Here is a 23,516-nt window from a genome sequence, read left to right on the forward strand (position 1 = left end):
TTAATATTTTCTTATGTGTTTTTTCCACTAATATAAGGGGAAAAGGAAATGCATAAGAAAGAGGTTTGCTATCGCGACTAATCGTGTTGGCAGAAACCAGAAAGAGCGATGGGGATGGCGAGAGACAGCTGCTTGGCTCGCGTCACTGCCGGCGTAGCGATTGGCGGCGCCGTTGGCGGAGCGGTCGGTATGCCATCGACGACCCGAACCCCTTTCCCTCTTATGTTTCTTTTTCGTGGATGTCTTAAAACCCTAAACCTAATGTTTCCTCTTAATGGGGATTGTAACGTGGCCAGAGATTTAGGTCTTATATATGCGCGATATATAGGTGTATTTTTTGTTGTTGGAGGTGGTGTTTTTGTTCTGGAGGAGTGGTGCGCGCTTATCTTTTGTCGGTTGGTTGATCTGCGTTCTTGAATGGAACTTTGCGTTAATCTTTGAAGTCTCGACTTATCCTGGGGAAGAAAAAGGATGGCCTCTTACGGGGTTGTTTTTTGTTGTGTTTGTTTTGATTATACATTGGGGTTTTTGTCTATGGGCTTCCCTGTGTTGCTGGAATCAAGAGTGACTCAATGTATATCCCGTGTATTCATCTTTACATCAGCTATGAAGAACTTCGCTTATGAATCATGTTTCATATTTAACATCTGAAACAAAACATAGGATGCATAATATATTAGCAAGGTTATGATATGTGTGAAATTAAGAGAAATCCTAGGATTCTCCATGTTGCTTTTTGTCGTGTATTTGCTTTCTACTATGACAAGCAAAATTACTTAAATGTTCTGAACTTGTCCATATGTCCCAAAAAAGTAAAGAATCGAAGAAAAAAAAGTCTTCCCTTCACTATGTTGTTTGTGTTAACAAAAATTTTGAAGTTTAAGTGGTAGCTAAACCTGTGAAATGTCAGAGGAAGTCCAAATATTGTAACTTATAAAGTTTCTGTTTACATGCCAAGTCCCAAAGATTCATTACTAAAACTATCGTAGGTACTATATATTGGAGTACTTCAAGCATTGGTTTAAATTCCTGGTAAAACTGCCATAAAGAACTGTGCATAATGTATTTTCAATTGTGCCAATCTATAAATATTAATTTTCCCAGTCTGACACTAAATGGTAACAAGTTGCACTTCAAGCTAATAAGAGTAGGTATTCTTTTTTGTATTTGCTGCCAAGATCAGAATATGGTGCAGCTTGGCATTACACAAATTAGTAGGGTTCAAATCATTAGAATAACCCCTCTGCTTACAAGGTTAAGGTTGTTCATTGACCCTCCCTAGATGCCTGTTCCCCTAGAAATTCTGTAGGATATAAGCACTTGGTTGTGATCTTTAATGGCCAATGTGATGGGCACATCTTTTTATTCAACCAATTTATTGTGCTAAAACCCGCAAAAATAAGTATCGCCAAGCTTCTTTTTGCAATCCTTCATTAACTTTGTCTGGCTAATTCTAGTATACTAATGGTTATTCCTCCTCTGAATTCCATTTTTTGTTTTTTTTATATTTTTCTCTAATAATATTCTAGTTGAAACTATTTCAAAGGGTTATAGGACATTATTCCTTGCAGGTGCCGTTTATGGGACATACGAGGCTATCAGATATAAGGTAATGTTGCTAGCTTTCTTTCATGCTTTAAGGATTGCCTACTATTTAATTGCTTAATAATCTGTGAACTTGATGTTCCCATTTGGACTTTAACTTTTGGTGTCATAGTTTTTTCTTTATGTATATATGTATATATATATGTATATGTATATATATATATGTATATGTATATATATATATGTATATGTATATATATATATATGTATATGTATATATGCATATATTTCTTTTATCGACAAAAAATATTTTGTAGCAAATGAACAAGATAGTGATGGATTGTCCACATGTGACATCATAATTACTGGTAAGAGTTATTTACAGAAAATGGAATCTTGTGTTACAAAAGAATCAAAAGTAATTCGTATTATTCAATAATTAAAGTTGATTTGTTTAATAAACAAAAGATTATAATAAAATTTTATATGGTCGTTTAGCAATTGTCTTGATCATGGAATATTATTGAGAAATATGAATCCGTATTATCAATATTTGAATCCACTTTGGTTTTTTTCTTAACAAAAAAGATAAATATTGTTCCTCCATTGATCAAGAATTTCAGTCTTTGAAGAAAATTTCTTTGTGCTCCAATAAGCTGATGTTTTTGCCCTTTTTTGCTTTTGCACAAAATTCAAAAAAGTGAATCTATAATTTCAAGAGGTGCTGACGTCAACCAAGAACAAGAAGGAGAAAGAACAAGTGAAGCAATGTCCAAAGTTCGGATTTTAGTTGGCCTAATAGTGTAGCAATGTAGTGGTACTATCATTTGAAGATTGTTGAGAAGGGAAAGGACGAGCAAATGAGAGGGTAAAAAGCAATAGAAAGACAAGGTTGTCTTACATGTGGAACTTGATTGAAGTTCAATAGTATCAGAATTGCCATGTCCCAGAGAGGATAAAAAAAGCAATTTATTATTTTGTCATTAAGGGTATGCTGGTTGACAGTGGATGGTGAGAGGTGGCATTTCATGAAAGTGACCAACCTCATGCATTTGGTGCATTTTTCAGAAAACTTGTCCATGGTGCCAAGTGAAATAGTCATGAAGAACAAAGCCATCTGAAGCAACTCACAGCCAGTCAGCTATGGGTTTATGTTTATGATGAGCAAGTTTCAATTATTGGCTGTTAGCAACTGATGATTGGTTGACATTCTTCTGGCAACAACCGGTGATCATTCGGTGATGATGATCATTGGAAAATAAATAGTTGATGATCTGTGAAAAGTTGGTACCGGAAGATCATTGTACACAGCTTATGGAATTTGATAAGTTGCACCATGGTCTTTGGTGATTGACAACTGATGATTTGTTGGAGTTGTTGGTTACCCAATCTGTAATGGCTGATGGTCACCAACTGTCATCATTTCAACCACAAAGATCATCCACCCATGGTGCTGACAGATAGAGAGCATCATGTGCTGATCTGCTATTGATTAATGATCCCTAGTTGACACGAAGGCTGGCAATCTACTAGCAGTTAGTTGGCTGATATGTTGTTTATGATCCCAATCTAGCAATGATCAATATTAGTCAGCTCTACCAGATCCCATGATCAGATTAATTGATTGTCTATCAATAGCTGCTTATCGCTAATAATGGTCTCAAATCAGTGTTGCATGGAAATGGGCACAAAAAAATTCAATATGCATGTTCCAAGTTTCTGATTCAAAAATGAGATAATGAATTAAGCCGTTAAGGGACACCTAGAAGCTTAACTATGGAAAAGTAATAGCATACTCATGTTGTATATATGAAAATGCAAAACTTGGAAGTTATGCTAGTTGGAATCTTTAGGATCACGAAACATTCAATTCTTTTATTGTTTTCATTTATAGTATAATGAAAATGTCTAATGAATGTGGATGCTTGAATATGTTCGACACAGTTTGTGGGTGTGGATGCAAGAGTCCATATAACGCTATCTACAATAATTGCAATATGTTCATCACTAATGATTGTTGATGATACTTATGTACTGCACGTCTGTCAATTATCCATCTACACATTGGCCATTTGTTGTTGATAGATTAATCTACAACAATAAAAAAGTGGAATTTTGGAACTTGAGATAAATATAGTGACTTAGGTTCATGCGACTCAAGATGGTTTAAGATGTCTTACACGAATTTAGTTCGAATTAAGATATAGGCTACTAGCCTAGGTGTGACTCCTATGATCTGCAGTGAGCCCCCATGTTATTCTCTCTTCTCATTTTTCTCTCTATTTTTCTTCTACAATGCTGAATACCCTAAAAAATTCTTTTTTGTTGTTCTCTCTTAAAATTTCATCTTTTCTTGTTGGTTTCCAGAACAATACTAAAAACTATGATCATGAACCCCAAATCTTTTCCAGTCATTTCCAGCATTTCAACCTCAAATATTTTGAGAATTTCCCTAAAACCTAAAATCAAGCAATCATAAATTTGTGGTATGACTTGGAGAGTTAGGTATCGAGCATGTCCCTACAACAGCTGAATGTCTTCTCGTCCAGCTCATATCTGACATGACCATGGTGACTTCATTTCTGTATATGTACTTCCTACGCCCATAAACACCAGTATAGGAATTGTAATTTTGTCTAATATATTTTGGTAATGATCCTTTCCATGCTATGTTGGTTGATCGAATGTCCAGAGGATGGTATATGTGGATGAAGTCAGAATTCTGCCCTTAACCATGGGCTAGATTTATGATTGGCTGGGCTGGGCTACTAGTCGGTCTCAACCTGTATCAAACCAATGCCAACATGTATTGGACATGCTCTAACTATGATCTACTTCATACTGGGGTATACTAGCATTATAGGGTGGTTCACATCTCTTTTTTGAATTGAGTATCATGTTGAGCGTAATCTTTGCTCTACCTTAACAGATGAAGAACAGAAGGAAAGGAAAGGAAACTCTGACAATGTGTGGATCTGAGAGAGGCATTGTTATGGTTGTCCTGACCCTGATCTCTCTCATTAGCTTGGGTGTAATAGGGCCCATCAAAAGGATCAAAATATGGGTGTGATTCGACAATGAGCAGCTTGAAAAGCTTTGGGCAGCCTGTATGTGTGATGTTTCATCCTATTCCAACAACAAAATGCCACTAAGGCTCAATCCAGTTGCAATCTAGCATGTGGAAGTTGCAATAAAGCTCTTGAAGATTCCTATGTCGACTAAGAAAGGGAGGATATTTAATTCTAGAACATAACAGTATTCTTGGATTTGGAGTGGACTGAAGCCCTATATGTCACTTTGAAGCTGGGTAGGATAGAGTTGTCCCATTTTTCTTTTATTTTCGGATTAGTTTTCGTAGTTAATTTTGATATCAACTTTAGGTGATGTTTAGAGACCTATTTTAGGTCTATATGTCATCTAACATAGCTAGTAGAATTGTGGCATAGGCTAGGTAAGTTGTTTAGCTAGTTAATTTTGGTAGCAATTATAGAGATATCTTTTGGTGGAATTTTGGTAGCAATTATTGAATCTTAACATATTCTCTGTGATTCCCATCCTCCACATCTTAAATACAACACTTAATTTGCAAAAGGAACCTCCACATTCTCTACTTGTCACAAGTTCACATTTCACAAGAGGGCCTATGGTCTATCTCTATTTCTTCTTGTGGAGGATAGTTAAAAAAAAATCAATAATTGGTCAGGAAACTTATGGATGTAGGATTAGAAGTATTTGTGGCTTGTCATGTTACAATCTGGTGGAAAACTCGTGTTTTGAAGTTTGCCAAAAGGAATTTAATATCCTTTAGTATCAAAGTCTGGGGTTTTTGAATTTGAGTTCTCGTTTAAGGTATGTTCCTGGGTTTGTCCTGAGGTCCTGTTTGAGAAACTGTAACTTGTCTAAAGTTGTGGTACCATAGCACCTTTCTGCTCTTCCTCCCACTTGCCAAGTTGAGATCTATTTTTCAGTTGAAATTAGGGGTATCTAATGAATTTCTACAATGTTACAGGTTGGGTGAACCTCAGTGCATCTTGGGTAGCTGCATATTCATTCATAAACTCCAATTGTCTTCTAATCAACATGACTGGTTCCAGAGTTTCTGTACAATGTCCAAGGCTTTTCCTGATGATGTCAGATGCTAAATATGTCCCAGGCTACATAATTATTGGCTTATTTATAGGTGATCAAACCGGGATCTTATTTATAGGTGATAAAAAATATTAAAAGCCACGGAAAAAATGAAAGGTTATAGCCTTTATATATTCACTGTACTATGCTTTTTGTGAGGTCTGATTGTTCAACCTCCTAAGAATACTGAAACTCATAGTTAGTATACTTCATATTGGTCATCCTGAGTTTTGACAGTCTCGGAAAGTGGATATGATCTACAAGTCTTTCAGGTATCCTCAGATTTATGATAGCATGTTTGTGGATGGAGGCCTAACTCTTCATTTTACCTCGTTTTTACTTCTTTCTGCTAACATAATGTTCGGCTCTCTTGTGCTACACAGTTGTTGATATTTTATTACCATTGAAGATTCACATTTTGGTACAATGATCTAGATTTGAACATCTTAAATTACTTGTTTCATGCATAGGTCGTACGAAAGAGATGTATAGCTTAAATGGTCTTAATATGAAACAGGTGCCGGGATTACTGAAGATAAGATATATCGGGCAAACCACTCTGGGAAGTGCAGCTGTTTTTGGACTCTTTTTGGGTGCTGGCAGTTTGATACATTGCGGGAAGTCTTATTGATTGCTGTTGGAGTCTTTTGAGCATGCTGGGTGTGCCAGAGTTCTGAATCGTTTTGGGATTTTAGTTTGTCTTGAACTAATCATGTTTATCTATTACATCAAATATTGTAATGAGCAGGTACCGGAAAAGCAAATTAAGTTAATTTGTTTCGACCCAAAGGTGATGTTAAAAACTTAAAATCAAGTAATGGGTGTCACAACCGCCTGAGGGAGTTGCAATCAAAATAATTATGAAACTTGATAAGATGTCCTCTTTACAATGTGCTTCAGTTTTAATTAAAGTCCAGTTTAGTTATTGCCAATGACATAAGTTGTTGGTCGTCTTCTTATGCAGGCATTGATGGTTGCATGGAGATGAGATGCTTGTCTGCCACCTCCAAAATTATCCCTTGTCTATTGAGATGAGATATATAGATAGAGCCTTCTAATTGCCATCTTCCCTTTTGTAGACTGTGTTATATGGATAAGAGTATGAAACATAGTTGCTGTCTTCCCTATTGTAGATTGTCTCAGCCTCCAAAAAGGTGGAAGGCTTTCTAAGGCCTGCAAGCACTCCTAAAAGTAAAAAATGTGCATGGCTACTGATTGTGAACGGAATTCAAGCAATGTGCATGGCTTCAAGTAACTAATGATCATAGTAGAACAAAGAATGCCTAACAAGGTTATGAACCAAAAAGTAAACAAAACCAGCAATCAGGTAAACAATTAAATTAAAAATCTCTTGCCGAAATTTTCTTCTAAATCACAAGCTTTACGCGATTTCCACTCTTACTTCAGTCAAAGCCTACCTAAGAAAAGTTTTTGAAATTCTAGATAATTTAGCAACAAAATTCAGTACTAGTGTCTTGGTGCATCCTGTTTAGTAGGGTGGGGATGAACAAAAATTCAAGTTCCTGTTAACTTATCCTTGAGACAGGAAATGACACCTTATTTTATGAGAACTAGCCCCTCTGACTCCGTTGGCCGGTGAAAATGCAAGCTGTGGGTTGGTGATCGAAATGAGCCAAAGACTGATGCAAATTGCTGGGTTTTATGATTGTGATAGTTCTTGGCAGCGCTTCGTGGCTGCAATAACTGCGCTCATTAGGGTACCGCGGAATGCCCCCCTCTCGAGTTCATTAATCCCAGCAATGGTCGTTCCAGCAGGAGAAGTTACTGCATCTTTCAGTTGGCCAGGATGTTTTCCAGTCTTATTAACCATGGTTGCAGCACCTAAAACCTGCACAAAACAATAAGCTAAGTTAGACCCATGTTTATGATCGGCAGAGACATATTTATTGCTGATTGCCAAGTTGATCTAGAGTCTTGAATTCCACACAAGTTGGCACTGTCGGAAAATACATATGAAAGCTATGTAGATTCTTTTTATCTGATAGTAAATAAATAACATGACAATTTTCTCTAACATAAGCTGTGGCTTATTCTTCAACTTCATGTTTTGAGCCGACAGTAACTGACCAAATCAAGTAGGGTGACAAAGAAGACGAAACTCATGTTCCAGTTATCTGTGATTCTGTGTTCAAAGACAGATGGAGTTGACATCAACAGACCGTATGACTGGGCATGAGTACCACTCTGTTTAGAAAGGAGAGAATGGAGAATTTAGGAAAAACGAAACCATGATTGAGCTTGTTTAATGGTTTATGCACCAGGCTCCTGTCAAAGGCAAGGTCTGCAGAGGATCAATATTTACATAGTAAAATACCAATGAAAAAGCAATTTCATAAACCTCCAAAATAAATATGGTCAACATAATGCATTGAGTCATTGACATCAAGGTTTATAATTTCGTACCGTACCGACGTATCGAGCTTTGCTCAATACAGTACAGTACGAGCATACCGCTTAATACATATATATATATATATATATATATATATATATATATATGAAAGGAGGCATATGTTGCCTCGGCGACGTCGGAGAAGAGCGCGGTCTTCTCATCTATGGTGTTCGGCAAAGACATTGAAGGCCGTAGACGTCTTTGGCCTTTGGCAAAAAATATGGCCAAAGGCCAAAGACGTCTTTTTCGAGCGCCTTCTCCCTCGACGCTTCTTCTCTCGCCACAGCCAGGCCGATACCGCCCAGTACCAAGCGGCGAGGGTCGAAATCGATCGTTACCGACCTATTTTAAACAGTAATAGTTGAAATATTGATCATTACAGCCCGATACAGCCCCGTATCGGACGATACGGGGCTAGATCAATGATACCGTCCGTTAGTAAGAGGTTCACTTACCGATCTGCTGGCAAACTAGTACCAAGCGGTATCATTTTGTATTGTAATCCTTGATTGACATAATGTAACATTAATAACAAAATAAAACCTAAATCGCTAGTGTTAAGTGTTAGGTAAATTAGTACTGTTTGTTGCAAAATTTTGATGATCCTCCAAAGAATCACAAGTCTTCATGTGGTGCAACACGAAATTATTCTATTGTTATCAAAAGATCTATAGGTATTGAGGGTGCCGACTAGTTTAGCTAATAAAAAGTTTGACAAAATATTGTAAGGTCCTGAGCTCAAATCCTACATTCACCACTTACCCTTTGTCCAAAAAAAAAAATCTATAGATATTTGACTAGGCATTAGTGACAGAAATGTTTTAGCAAATCCCGTTTGGAACATATTAAAAGGGTAAAAGACTTTATAAAGCAATTTGCACGTACTGTCTGAGATGCCAGACCAAGAGCAAGATCACGAGGCAGACCAGCAGCCACTCCACCGTCAGCCAAGGCCTCTATTGCAAGATATATGTATGCTGGGCCACTACCACTAAAATTAGACAGCACATTTGTTAATAGAAAGCATTTCCCAAGGACTAAAACGAAGAAAAATATATAATTTCATATTAATTGCTCTATAGAAATAAATGAACACTAAAAATTCCCAATAAGCTAGTGTATAACAAATTAGTCAAGTTCAAAATTCAGTATAAGACAAGAAGTGTACCTCAAGCCAGTTACAGCATCAAAATACTTTTCATCTGCTGTCCACACCTTTCCAATTGCACGGAACAAACTGGTCACACGTTCTTCATCTTTCTTAGTTGCCATCTCTCCCATACACATGACTATGAACAATAAGCACTTTAGAGGCGTGCAAATTGTACTTTATAGACTTGACACAAAAAATAATGTTACATTTTCCACTAGTTAGCATCAAAGCTTCGTATTATATATATATATATATATATATATATATATATATATATATATATATATATATATATATATATATATTCACTTTTTGTTTCTTTCAAACAGGTCGAGATGATAAGTCAAAACTCATTTTCTTTCCAAAGTATACTAGAAACGAAGAGATGGTAAGTTGACGAATAGCATTACACTAAAATGAATGGTCAAGTGTCGAGCACAGGGTTTCATTTTCTCCAATGAACCCCATGCCTAAGGATCTGCCGCATCAACACCATGTTGGACAAATGCATGCAATCAGGAGCTTGAGTGATAAAGGGAAGTGGACTTGTGGCATATGATGAACTTATAAGAAAACAAAAAATAAAAGGAAATAAGAAAAGAAGTTGGGAGGTGAAAATTAAAGAACACTAGCATATACCTATATTGACCAGTGGTGAATGAGAAAGGAAAGGACGGGGGAAAGGTGGGCACCAATGCTTTCATGCGGGCATGAGGCAAGGCAACCTTGGAAGCACACCATCTCGTCCTTTCTTCCTGATCTAGAAGCTTTCAATGGAATTTTAGTGTGCCAACAATGATTGAACTTCTCCATTTGAAATTTAAGATTTTTCCAAGGATCAAGAAAAAAGTTGACTGAAAGCAATAATCTTAAAGTGAAAGGCATTAATCTATTTCATTACCGCAAGAAGTGTGAAAAGGTTGATGTAGAGAAATGTCATTTCATTGTTTGATCACCATGCGGATAACCATCAACCAACTAATTTTTAAGGTTGGATTTAAAATCGCCAACAAGTAACATCAATGGTGACAACAATGTCTAATCCAAAAGCTCCTGGAAATCCTCTGTCACAGCTTCCATAACCTTAGATAATTCCTTTCTTTCTAGGCCATCCAATTTTATGTACACCTGATATTGCCTTATTAGTTTTGCAATTGATCCATCTCAAAAATCTTATTTTTTTAAATATATATCGAGTTCATCGAACATTTAACTTACCTAATTCTTCAACCAAAAACCAGTAAATGCTTTGTTATTGGTATATAAATTCTTTTCTGTTTTTGATGACCAAGTCATGCCATGGCAATCAATTGACTTATGATTGAAAAGAGAACTGGCTGTCTTTGTAACTGGTGACGTCTGAAACAAAGCATAATGTTATGCATAACAAGAAAAAGAAAAGCATATAACCAAAATATTGTACAGAACTATTTATATGCTATCACTTTGACAATTTCCTTGCAAATTATTTCTCGCGATCACCAGTGATTTAAAAAGGCGCTCGGGCGCTCGCCTAGGCGCTCGGGCGAGGCGAGGCCCGAGCGCCTCGCTAATCTCCTAGGCGGCGCGCTTCAAACAGGCGCCGCCTGGGCGCTTCGAGCGAGCGCCTGGGTTAACCAAGGCGACCAAACCAGGATTTTAAGTTTGGTTCGGTCCTGGTTCGATCTCTGATGGTTAGTTGGTTCAATCGAACCAACTAAAATCGATATAAGTGAGAACTCAACCCTAACCCTCGCCGCTGCCGCTGCCGATCCCGATCCCGATCTCGCTGCTCGCTGCCTCTGTCGCCGCTCCTGCTCCCGCTGCCGCTGCTCGCCACTGTCGCTGCTCACAAACGCTGCCTCTATCGCCGCTCGCGCCTCCCGCTGCTCGCCGCTCCTACTCCCGCTACTGTTTCTCTCCGCTGTCGCTGCTCACAAACGCTGCCTCTGTCGTCGCTCGCGCCTCCCGCTACTCGCCGCTCCCGCTCCTGCTCCTGCTGCCGCTGCTCGTAAACGCTGCCGCTATCGTCGCTCGCCGCTGCGGCCTCCTTACACTCCGCTGCCACTTTCTCTTTTCTCAGTCAGCAAGCTCAGCCCCCCCTTACACTTCCTTCTTCTTCTTCTGTTAACAGTATATAGTATACCGTTAACAGTATATTGTATATTGTTAATATTGTTAGGTTTATTTGAAATTATTAATTTTCAATACTATTAATAGATTTTCTTAATTTAATAGCATATTTTAATTTAAAAGTTTAAATAATTATATTTATTAATTATATTATATATTTTTATATTTTAGCGTCTCGCTTCGCTCGGGCGAGCGCCTAGCGCCTCGAGAGTTTTTGGACCTTGGCGTCTTTTAGCGCATAGCGCTTTTTAAATCACTGGTGATCATAAAAAATTCATATTAACAATAAATAGTCAGCATAACAAATTCAGATATCATTCTCACATTTGTCATAATCAGACTAGACTAAAACAAATTTCTAAGTAATATGAATTTCTCAAATATGTCTTAGTTACACAAAAAAAAAAATATCCTCTAGTAAAGTTATTAAGCAGACAAAAATCAAGGATATTATATGAATCCCCTTTTAAGTTTAACATCCTCAGTTCTTTTTAACTAATGATGAAATACAAGGTGTGCTTCAACTTTTAGTCAACTCAGATTTAGTAAATAATAACATGTTACAGTACAATTCCTCATGTAGTAAAATTTAATCATGAAATTATCATGCACTTCATTAGCTTTGGCCAAGTTGATGCACTCATTGCAAGCTGGAGGCAAAATCCAGCTCTTAAATGCAAGGTAGGCAATACTGAATGATATCGGCTGGTACAGGCGGTACATACTAGTCCGACGATATACCGATACGCGGACCGCCCGCTAACGGACGGAACGAAAGTAATAATATATATATATATATATATATATATATATATATATATATATATAAAGCGACGTTCGGCTACATGGCCGAGGCGATGCGACGTCGCCTTTTTAATATTATATATATATGATTATATATATATATATATATATATATTTATATATTTAAATAAACGAGGCAACGTCACCCCGCGTGGGGAAGGAAAAGGCGACGTCGCCGATGCGATGCGACGTCGCCTTTTAAATAAAAAAATTATAAATATATAATCTTTTATATATACATATATATTAATTTATATATATATATATAAACGAGGCGACGTCGCTTTGCCTGGGAGAAGAGAGAGGCGACGTCGCCGAGTTTTATATATATATATATATATATATATATATATATATATATATATACACACACACACACAAAGCAATATACCGAACGGTATACCGCTCGGTATACAGTTTCGTACCGTACCGAGCGAACGTCAAAACTCCAGTACGAAATTGCAGACATTGCTTAAATGCGTCACATGAAATCATGGAGAATGTTTAAGCTTTGAGATGCTTAGTCATACACATTTGTTGAACAACCTTTACACTTTGGACTAGGGAATATAAATTTAATGAAATAAAACAACATATGTTAACAAATTAGGAACTTAAAAATAAATTTACATTTTCCTATGATGCATTCAATATGTTTTTTAACAAAGCAGAAATCTGCATCACAAGCACCTACCATCTCAGATTCTCATAATCACAAACATTTATATAACAAGCATCTAGATAGAAAAGCAATATTTATGACAAAATAATTTATCAATGCTTCCAGAAAGGCAATGCAAACAAAAAGTAGATATTATTACCTGATGCTGCTTCTCCAACAGCCGAAGGTGTATTTGGCATTACCCTGATTACTCGGTGCTGACCAGACCATTCCTGAGGTTTTTTTTTTTGTATATATAGAACAATTGATAGGCTTTCAAAGATTCAGATACAATGATATGAATTAAGAAAATTTTAATGTTGAAAAACATAGATAAATATTACTGAACTGTTGTGCATAGATAAATAATTAATCTATGGTAACTCACAAACAAATAAACTGTTGTGCATAACTGGACTTGATTTGGACTTGCAAATATTACTGACATGGAAGTCAACATGTGCCTTAGCCTTGATAATATCCTTTGACAAATAAACCAAGCTGCTCACTAATAGCTCAAGCTCCACTTCGATTCTTAACTCATCAGTTGATTTGATTTAAACTTGTCTAACCTTGCTAAAGCTTGACTTTCATTGTTATGGCATGGCATGGTACGCCCATTGATCCACTTTTTTGGATAAAGACATGGGTCCAATAGGTTGGAGTCCCTAATGACTTTGATTTAGCTCAAAAGACATGGCTTGTACGTTAACCCTCCCAACACCTCACATTGGCAGGAGCACTACGCCCTTTTTTACATGAGTCCAATAGGTTGGAGACCAAGTTGTTTGTCTATCATGCAATATACAGTATCTGAATGCATGAGCCCCAGTTACTAGTAAGTATGAAATCATATATAAAATTCTGTGTTCCCAAAACAATTCAGTTCCAATAAGGGACTAGTCTTGATATAATAATATGGTCATGATTAAGCCCAACAAGCACACTAGCCTGGTAACTCAATAAGAATGAGCCTTAAACCATGTGATCCTAAATTCTTAATCCAAATTACCAAAGCTAGTCCAAACTTTATACACCATCTAGTGTCAAGTTATAGAGGATATCACAATCTCGAAACAAAATACACCCTTGTCGAGGACTGACACATATCTCAGAATCTTTTAGCTATAGTTTGTATATGAGGTGTAGGTAGTGGCCTATGCTGTGTCGTGCATTTTAAACCATCCATAAGTAGTAACTTTCTTTTTTATCTACTGCCTACTCATATATCCATGACACAAGGTCTACTCCAATACCAACGACCACCATCCAACTCGTTAGGCCCACGAGCACTGTACGTCTAACAAAAGACTCTAGATCAACCACTATCAACTATTAATGTGGGCAAGGTCTGCCGTACCGGACCGTACCGCCCGATACGGGCGGTACGTACCGGTCCGACAGGCCAGCGGTATGCGGACCACCCTATACCGTACCGTGCACTGTAGCACTATAGCAGTGCTACACCGCTCGGTACACCTGGGTGTACCGAGCGATATACCATACCGTACCAGTACTGAGCCCGGGTCGAAACGCCGGTACGGTACGACGGACCTTGAATGTGGGACTAATAAAAAATGACATAACTGGATTGATATACAAATATATCCTTCTATTCCTACCTGTGTTGAATTCAATGACTATTGTCTATACAAATCATGAAAGAATCGATACTGAGAAAATGAACAAAAAAGATGGATGAAATTCATATCTCCTCAAACTAATTACTATGACATATAAATCATAATCGTTCACTTTTTGAATTGCTTATTAGTTTTCATCATTTATGGTGTGGATTCATATTGATAAATATATATTGCACCAACTACCAAGTAATACAAGGACACATGATGTGAGGGAGGATTGGGATCTAATCAATGGCCTTTGAATCAATTCCAAACACCTATTTTTCTTTAATTTCAAGGCTACAAAATTGACTGATCCATCTTCAGTTACTTCAAGTCAATATCAGATGAATTGGGTTTCATTGTTAACCATTTTAAGTGGTCCATATTGTCACAGACTTAGTTGGTTTTGCCTAAGTCGTTCGACACCCTTACGTGTCTGTTCGTAAAGGATCAACCTCCTTAAAACCTCTTATGGTCCCTTAAGGACCTGCAAAAGAGAAGACGAGTTAGAGGAAGAGTTTAACTCGGGATCCTACAAGCTAACATTTCAACAAACACTTGATAAGCACTGTAAATTATAAATATATTCGTAAGCCCTAAACGATCACGCAACAAATAATCCAAGGTGATTCGCTGTGACCAAAAATCCCCACAAGTGCACACATGACACTGTTGTGGAACAAGGCAACAAACCAACTGTAGACAATACCCAAAAGCCCATCTAGCCATATATCACTCGAGTAGCTCCAGGGTACTGTGTTGGCTAACACTCCGCACCACTTTGCGGAGCTAAAAAACCCCCAAGATAATTGCCTGAATGGCTTGTTTTTGGATAATTTTGCCTCTACGCTATAACTGCACAACATGCATTTAGAGGACTAAATCGACCACAAAATCCAACCAAAATGGGATAGTCAAGCCAAGTGTAAGCCCTCTATATGTTGTGCAAAACATAAATAAAACCAAAAGACATGAATATACACAAACAATATATTGGATTATACATATTCGTCTATAACATTCTCTCCCACTTATTCTTTTGGCGTCCTCGTCGAAGCCTTTGTGGACGTTGCATCACCTCCTCGTCCTCTTACTCTATGCCAAGGTCTTTTAACCCCAACTTCACCTCCACAAGTAGATTTGCATTAGCTCTCCGTCAATTGCTTCGTCAAGATGAAGTGCAGTAGCTACAGTACTGCTACAGAACCGGACCGGTAACAGACAGTCCGCGTACCGGAAGCCTGTCGGACCGGTACGTACCGCCCGTACCGGGCGGTACGGATCGGTACTGCAAACCATGCTAGAAAATACCCCAAATGTGCCACTTGAGTAGCTCCACAGTATTGTGTTGGCTGACACTCCACACCACTTTATGGAGCTAAAAAACCCCTAAAATTACTATATATCTAGCCTACTTTTGGTAGTTTTACCACGATGCGACGACTGTACATAACATGTATTTACAGGACTAAAATAGCTACAAAAACCAACCAAAATGGGAGTGTCAAGCCTACTACAAGTCCTTCATATGTTGTGCAAAACATGAACAAAACTGAAAGACATGAACACATACAAATATTACAACAAACACCCTTTGTACATATTTGTCCATGACAATATGGTTGATTAAGAAGGAACATAGGCAAAATTATCATGAAATAGAAATTTCAGATATTTGCATGCCTTCATCACTTTAGTCTCTTCCAACTTACTCTTATATCATTCTTTACTAATTTCATTGGCTTCTGTATATAATGACGACATTCATCATGCTGCTATGTATTAGCCACGTGAAACTGTGCCAAGAGAAAAATGAAATACTAGAATAACTGCCCTAATATAGATTTCACTTTGAAGCGAACAAGCAAATGCCGCAGCAGTAATAGCAAAACTGTTTAGTGACAAAAATTAGCATTATTTCATGCATTGTAAAACAACAATATTTTACCTAATATTTTTTACTTTCCATTATTTATACCAGTAGTTCCTCAAAACTACTAGAAAGATGATAAATACCAATAATGTACAATCAAAAGAAAGCCACTCATGATTCATCTCAAGGAAACAACATGCACAATTTTACAACAAGTCAGCAAGATATTTTAAACCAGACCTGCAAATCTCTTAACTTAATTCCTGCAGCTATTGATACCAAAAGTTTTTCTTCTGTGAAAAAGGGCTTCAGGTCCAGTAAGACTTGTTTAACTGCATTTAGAATATATTAACAAGATACTAACATAAAATGCAGACAAAATGGCACATTCAAACTGTACAAGATACAAAACCAAAAACTACTATGTCACCATGCTCATGAAAGTTGATAGTTGACCTCCAAATAACATTTAAAATCAAGCAGTGAACCCATCAGACATTTCACATCCTTTAGTTTATGCATAAGACATAAAGAGTGAAGACATGCAAGGGAATGATAGACAACAAAAGATAACATTATTGTACATCGTGCCCTTTTGAAAGTATAAAAGATAGCTTTAAAGTGGATAAAAGCTGATCAATAGATTTCAGATGTGGCATAATAGAGTTTTAACAACCATTTCTTCTCTATACAAAAGAGCATGGAATTTACTGGTTATTATACAAAATTGCAAAGAACAAAAAAAAAACGATAAATCATAAATAAATATCCTTATATAAGTTTGATGTCTCATATGTGTAATATCCATGAAACAATTATAAAACAATGGGTCCAAAACAACAAGCTGCATTTGGACTAGATACCACCAGAACTAAGTGACTATGGAAAACTTTCATGATTTAGTGCAAATTGTTATCAGAGTAATCACAGCAAATAGCTAGAATGCAAAATTTGACTAGGATAACTGGTTGGGAACTTGGAATTTATGACACTATCATAGTTATCAAAACAAATAGAGATGCATGGAGACTTGCTAATTAGTGATATCAATAAAACCTACTATAGATCCTAAAAATGCAGTATCAATAGGCTTATCCAGTTGCTGCGCCTTGTCCGAAGACAGAACGCAGTTAACCAACATGTTAACCAATCGATTACAATAATGAATACAAAATTCTGGTTTGTATTCTGTGTAAGCTAAAGTTTTTGGAGAAACAAAACAACCCTTTTTTCTGCCTAATTAAGAATATAAATGATAGAAAAATGAAGACGTCACAAAAAGATCCCCAATTTATAATCCCGATTCACCACTAGCCTTCCTTCCCTCTCTCACTTATTTCCGCTCCCTCTTTCATTCCTCTGCTTATCTCCTCTCTCTACAGCTCACAATTAACATCATTGCTGTCCTGTCCTCCCTCTTCCCTTTTTTCTGCTTTCCCTCACTTTCTCACCCCGTTTCCTAACCCTGCAGCTAACACACACCACCACTGTCGTCCCTCTTCCATCTTGTAGTGGTCATCATCTAGCATATATGTTGAGTTAAAATTGATGTTTTGATTGGAATTCTTGTCTTAGTGATTTATATATAATTTTTTGTAAGGTAAGCGCCTGTTTTGCTCTTGGTGCATTATACCTAGTCTGAGATGTAGGCATCGTTTCTTTTATTTCGGTCGGGTTTGTACATTAAGAAATGTGTGCTCTTGGCACGTGCTATGAGCTAATTTGATTTTTCACCTGCTTCATTTAGGTTGTGAGAAATTTAGTTCTCCCTTGTTTGGACTCGCGGGTGAAGGGATTTTTCCACAGCAAGCTTTACCTTAACCTTTTTCTTTTCAATTAACTGTTTACACAATGTAAAGATTGTATAAATGAGAAGTATTGGTAAAATAAGTGATAAATGATTATTGTGCATCAACATGAGTACATACATGTAACGGAAAGATATTAGCACACAATATGCATGGTCATGATAGCTTGCCTAGACACAATAGTGTGCCTAGCCATAACAGTGTGCTGAACATGAATAGGACAATTTTTTATGTGTATCAGCCAGCATAGGGGCACATTAAAAAGGCATGAGCATGCCCGCATGCATACAGAGAAAAGTTTTGTAACATAATCCTAAGTTGCAATATACCAAAACACCACATCATTCCAGCCCTACAGATCTTATTATGCATGAACATAACTTATAAAAGATAGAAGGATGATGTATATTACAACCAAAACATCTTTAAGTCACAAAAAATTGCTAAATCCATGCATACAAATTCAAAATCAAGTAAAATGGCAATATTTTTATGATTTGAGAAATAAATGGTTTATAATAAGATGTAAATCAACAAACTTAATTTTTTGTAAAAAAATTAACAAGATAGATCTTCTTCCGAAAGTTTCTGACGAGACCATACCAACTTGAGGCTTCACAGAAAGAATAACTATGTCGCTGTCATCAACAACCTATTTTATAAGAAACATTTGCAAATATCAGAAATTAAATAACTACCAAGCAATTTAACCAATAACTCAACAGCTAACAAATTAATTGACTATTAGAAGGCTTTAATTACTTTTAAATGCCAAAATATCAAATTGCTGAAAAATTGATAACAGAAATTAAAAGGAAGTCAACAATCAACAACATAATGAGAAGAGGGTGACATCAGCATGGATATCTTAGTCTGAAACAATTAAGTGCATTAAGATCTTGACTTAGGTAACATTGCAACACAAAATATCACTAGGTACTTTACCATCAATTAACAAATCTATACAATTCTGATAAAGGACTAGCTTTGCAAGAAGTCAATTGAATGAAAATAAGGACATAATGAACCCAAAATCAAGAAAAGCAAATGTGTAAGAATGCACAAACTAGCAAACAAGTGTCTCATATTACTGATGAAATTTTTAAAAAACCCATAAGAAAATAGAAATTGCCACCAAAGATAATGTATCAAAAAATTGAAATTGTCCTTGTATCTAATCAATACAGGGGTTGTTATCTAGCATATGGTCCAAAAATGGTGACTATACAAACTGTCGAACTAGATATGTCAATGTTACCACATGAGTGATGCCATTCCACAGCTGATCAGAACTAAAACAATAGCATTTGCACATACCAAAACAATTAGCTAATTCAGTCTATTGAACATGACAAACATGACAAGAAGAAAGTCAAAAAATATTTGTGCTTACAATCTATAGTTTTATATGGGTTGTTACATTTGTTCTTTGGCAATAGAAGGCATATGGTTGTCCATTGTAAAGTTCCTCCTACAAATTTCCATGTGATCCTTTTTGTTATAATTGTCATTCCTCTTTAGATCCAAATTACTGACACATAAATTTTAAATTTTGAAAAAGTAATTTGTCAACCAACAACAGAACAAAGAGCCTCAAGATGAGCAAGATTGTCATCAAACTTTGTTTTTACCATCTTGCAATTTTTAAGTTTTGTTTCAGTTAGAAAATGGCATGAACATCACTTTAGTAAGTACAAGAGCATATAAATCATAAAAAAAAAAGCTGTAGACCCACAGTTTGATACCCTTGATGTTTGGTAGGATTCTTATATTCAGGATATAAGTTCTATTGAAGTGAAGACATTCATCTGATGTTTCATTTGACTAGTGACCTCACATCTCAGGATGAAAGGGTAATTGTCAGTTATTTCTTGGATTATTATCAGTTTACGTAAGTTTTAAAATTCAAAGGACAACAGTAGGATAGAAAACAATGGCAAAGCAGTTTTTGAAAGATTGGCAGATCTTTTTTAAAGTCTCTTGCTTTCTCACTACTCTTGATAGTTCAACGAGAACTGCGATAATGCCAATGTTATACAGTTGAAGCAACTTTCAAGAGGTAATATACGTCAATCTCAAAATGGTTGCCAATGCTCAACCTAGTGAGAAGAAATTTCGCAACACGAAAACACATCAAGCAACATTGCAGAGAAAATTCATGTTTGCACAAGCTAAATTGTACTAAATTTGAGTTACGAACCAATGTACTCCTTTCTAGATGAATAAACTAGTAATTACATCATTTATCTGATTATGCATGTACCATTGTAAACCTAAACTACCAATGCCTCGAAGATTATTCTGACCCCTCAGATTCATGTGTTTGTACATCAAACTTTCAACTAATTGCAGGATAGACTGCATAATTCGGAAATGATAAGAAAGTACATGGCACTCAATAATCATTTACGCCTCGGTTCGTGTGTTTATCAACACGCATAAAAAGCAGGGGGATAGAAAAGGTAATAGATAATGCTGGTTGAAAAAAGAAAAAGCAATTTTTTATTTGAAAAACAAATCAAGAAATTAAAAAAAAAACACTTAATCAAGAAATGAAGACCCATGATAGACGAATTCGGTGAAATGTTTTTCTTGTCTGCTCGAGTTCTAAGACACAAATCGAATACAACGAAACATAGAATCACCGGTCGAACTTCCATGCCTAGAACACGTTTATATCCAATCGGCCGAGGCAACAGAAGGAGGAAGAGAAATAATACCTGGGCGTTGTCCTGGACGATGCTGACGCCGAAGGACTGGAAGAGCTGTTGGCGCTGGGGGCGGGGGTGGGCGGTGCGGATGCTGGACGCCGGGAGGACGCCGGACTTGGAGACGCCGCGGGCGATACTCTCCGCCATGTTCCCGGCGCCAATGAAGCCCAGCTTGAAGATGTCCGTCGACGGCACCGCCATGACCGCGCCCAAACCTCGCCCACCGCGACACTGTGACTCCTCCCCGCCGGTTGACGAAAAGGGGGATTTTTCCCGATAAACACACTCACAACCAACAGATTACGGAGAGGGTTTTATAACAGACAAAACTTAATCTACTTTAAATGGGTTGTTTATAGAATCTTAGCTAAAAAAAATTTCCAATCTAATAAAATGTCTAAAATTCATTTGGAATATTATTTTATTTATTAATTTACATTATCATTATGGATTAGAATTTCTTATGAAGATTGAAACTAAGGTTTAAAATTAGCAATAAAATTAATGCTATTAAGATATGGTTAGTATAGATGAAAAAATTGTAGGTTATGATCATAACTTCCGAGAGATCTAATCTAATGATTTTAAGAGAATTTAAATCTAATTGCACTGGCTAGATAAGATCTTTCAGAACCTTCAAGAGACAGTTTTAGGACTTCAAATGTATGGTGAAAGGCCCAACTAAGGATTATTTCCCCGTAGGGCTTGATTCAATGTCGCAAAGGCATGATTTTGGGCCACATATTGTCTTCAAGGATATCAAATCCTATGAATCCTAACTTAATTTACAGAGATAGATGGATCTACACAAATAAATTAAGCTTAAACATTTTTGTCTAAGTGGAAAAGGCTTATAATTAAGATAAATCATGCCATATAGTTTTAATTCTTTCATCTGATTTGGTCCTAATAATTGGTATTAGATTGCACCCAATACTAGGCATGGTGAATGGGAGTGGACACAAAGCCTAAATGGACACTATACTTAAATTGTAAAAAAAACATTTTAAAATATATATTTTATAATTTAAAATTATATATTAAAAATAAAAATAATATTTTAAAATATAAAAATAAAATTATATATTAAGCTTAAACACTATACTTTATTATTATTTTGGATCAGACCACTCGGTTCCATCTGATGATACTGTTCAGGTGGGGAATTATAAGTCTAACCCCTGTGATAATGAGGTCTAAAAGTCTCTGCTAGCCGTGATTGTTGATGGTTCCGTTGCTTAATCCCACAAAGGGCGTACTTGCTGTTGAGCTTTCGTGGCCGAATGCAATCTGTACAAGTTAGTACTCATCAGCCAGTAATTAACTTGCAGGTCGGCTCCTCTCTGTCGCATCAGAGCAAGAAGACGAAGATGATGATGATGATGAGATGGTGTCCTGTTCTCATCACCGACAGCTAAGCCAGAGGAGGGTCGATGGCGACGCATCGGGCCGACGTCGGTCACGGCGGCACGTATGTACCCTGCTGCACCGGCCTGCGGTCCTCTGGCGCACACGTTTCGCCGTGTTACACCTCCAACGACGGCTTCGCGCACGGCAGCGCCATGCATGCATAGTTTCACGTACGTACGTGGTGTACCGACTGCGCCCTGCCGGACACGCCTCGGAATCGTACGATCGATACGTAGCTTCGAAGACAGTTGCGGCAGCCACGCATTGTGGTCTCGCGTATGTAAGTACGTACGTACTCCCATATTATTGCGATCTATCATCGTCTTCTTGCTACAGGGGGAAAGGGGACCATGGCACGTCTCGGTGTTCGGCAGCAGCAGAAGCCGCCTCGGCAATATAAAGATATGACTCATGAGGAGGGTGGAATGCCTCCTTCTGTGCTGCAGCATTCATTTCTCCTCGACTTGGTGGTCCTTCCCATGGGAATTCGCTCTCGCTTTCTCCTTTCAGATGTGTTTATCTTTCTGATTCCCAGTGGTCCATCCATGACCCAATCCCACCGTCATTTCACCGGCTGCTGTGACCCAGATCTGTCAGGTTTCTTGTCCTGTTTTTATGTGGTCTGCATCGATCTATGTTATACCTCTTGCGCACTAAGTTACATTGTAAGGATGTAGTATTGGGTGACTATCTATTTGTATGAGTCTTCTCAAGCTTCTTCGATTCTATTCGAATTTAATTGCTCGTGTTTGTTGGCCGAGCAATCTTCCTCGACTGCTAAGCTGAGTAGGAAGAGAACCAACTGACGAATCAACCCTTGTGTGCAAGCTGAGTAAGGTTTGAGACTCTGATGTAGACAACACGAGATGATGATGACGCGAACCGTAAAGGCTGTGCAGGAATGCGAGAGAGAGACGCGGAATCGTTGGAGGACGGAGAAGGAGATGGAGATGAAGGTAGTACGAGTTTCTGGCAATGGACAACAGGTAAAGAAGGTTCCCCATATATGTCCCATTGAGACCATACGTACATATTGCTTAAAGGAATCAATGCTTGACATATTCCCTTTGTTAATCATTAGTACAGGCACTAATGACAGATGGGGGCGTCGCACACGAGAGCTTTGGATGCTATCATCCACTTGGATCTCATCTCAGATCTTGATGCTGAAGCAATCAAAACTGGCACCTGGTCAGAACAAGGTGATGCCGATAGAATTGGAAGTCAGGCACTTCTTCTTCTTCTTCTCCATTCTGACCTGCAAACGGTG

The 23,516-nt window shown here is 37.4% G+C and overlaps 2 protein-coding genes across 2 annotated transcripts; one reads left to right on the forward strand and one right to left on the reverse strand.

The window, feature by feature from the left end:
- The first annotated feature begins 30 nt into the window (after nt 1-30).
- On the forward strand, nt 31-6,462 carry LOC135627408 (uncharacterized). The gene is made up of 3 exons (XM_065133501.1): nt 31-187; nt 1,572-1,609; nt 6,191-6,462. The coding sequence occupies exons 1-3, from the start codon at nt 109-111 to the stop codon at nt 6,302-6,304; spliced, it is 231 nt and encodes a 76-aa protein (XP_064989573.1). The 5' UTR covers nt 31-108; the 3' UTR covers nt 6,305-6,462.
- A 518-nt stretch (nt 6,463-6,980) lies between these two features.
- LOC103971941 (pyrroline-5-carboxylate reductase) lies at nt 6,981-21,137 on the reverse strand. The gene is made up of 7 exons (XM_009386105.3): nt 20,846-21,137; nt 18,729-18,777; nt 16,558-16,649; nt 12,977-13,049; nt 9,255-9,375; nt 8,972-9,077; nt 6,981-7,522 (listed from the first exon to the last, which is right to left on the reverse strand). Exons 1-7 carry the CDS (start codon nt 21,035-21,037, stop codon nt 7,334-7,336), a joined length of 822 nt encoding a protein of 273 aa, XP_009384380.1. The 5' UTR covers nt 21,038-21,137; the 3' UTR covers nt 6,981-7,333.
- Between the last annotated feature and the right edge of the window lie 2,379 nt (nt 21,138-23,516).

The sequence above is a fragment of the Musa acuminata genome, chromosome BXJ2-11, assembly GCF_036884655.1.
Source record: "Musa acuminata AAA Group cultivar baxijiao chromosome BXJ2-11, Cavendish_Baxijiao_AAA, whole genome shotgun sequence".
Classification (NCBI taxonomy): domain Eukaryota; kingdom Viridiplantae; phylum Streptophyta; class Magnoliopsida; order Zingiberales; family Musaceae; genus Musa; species Musa acuminata.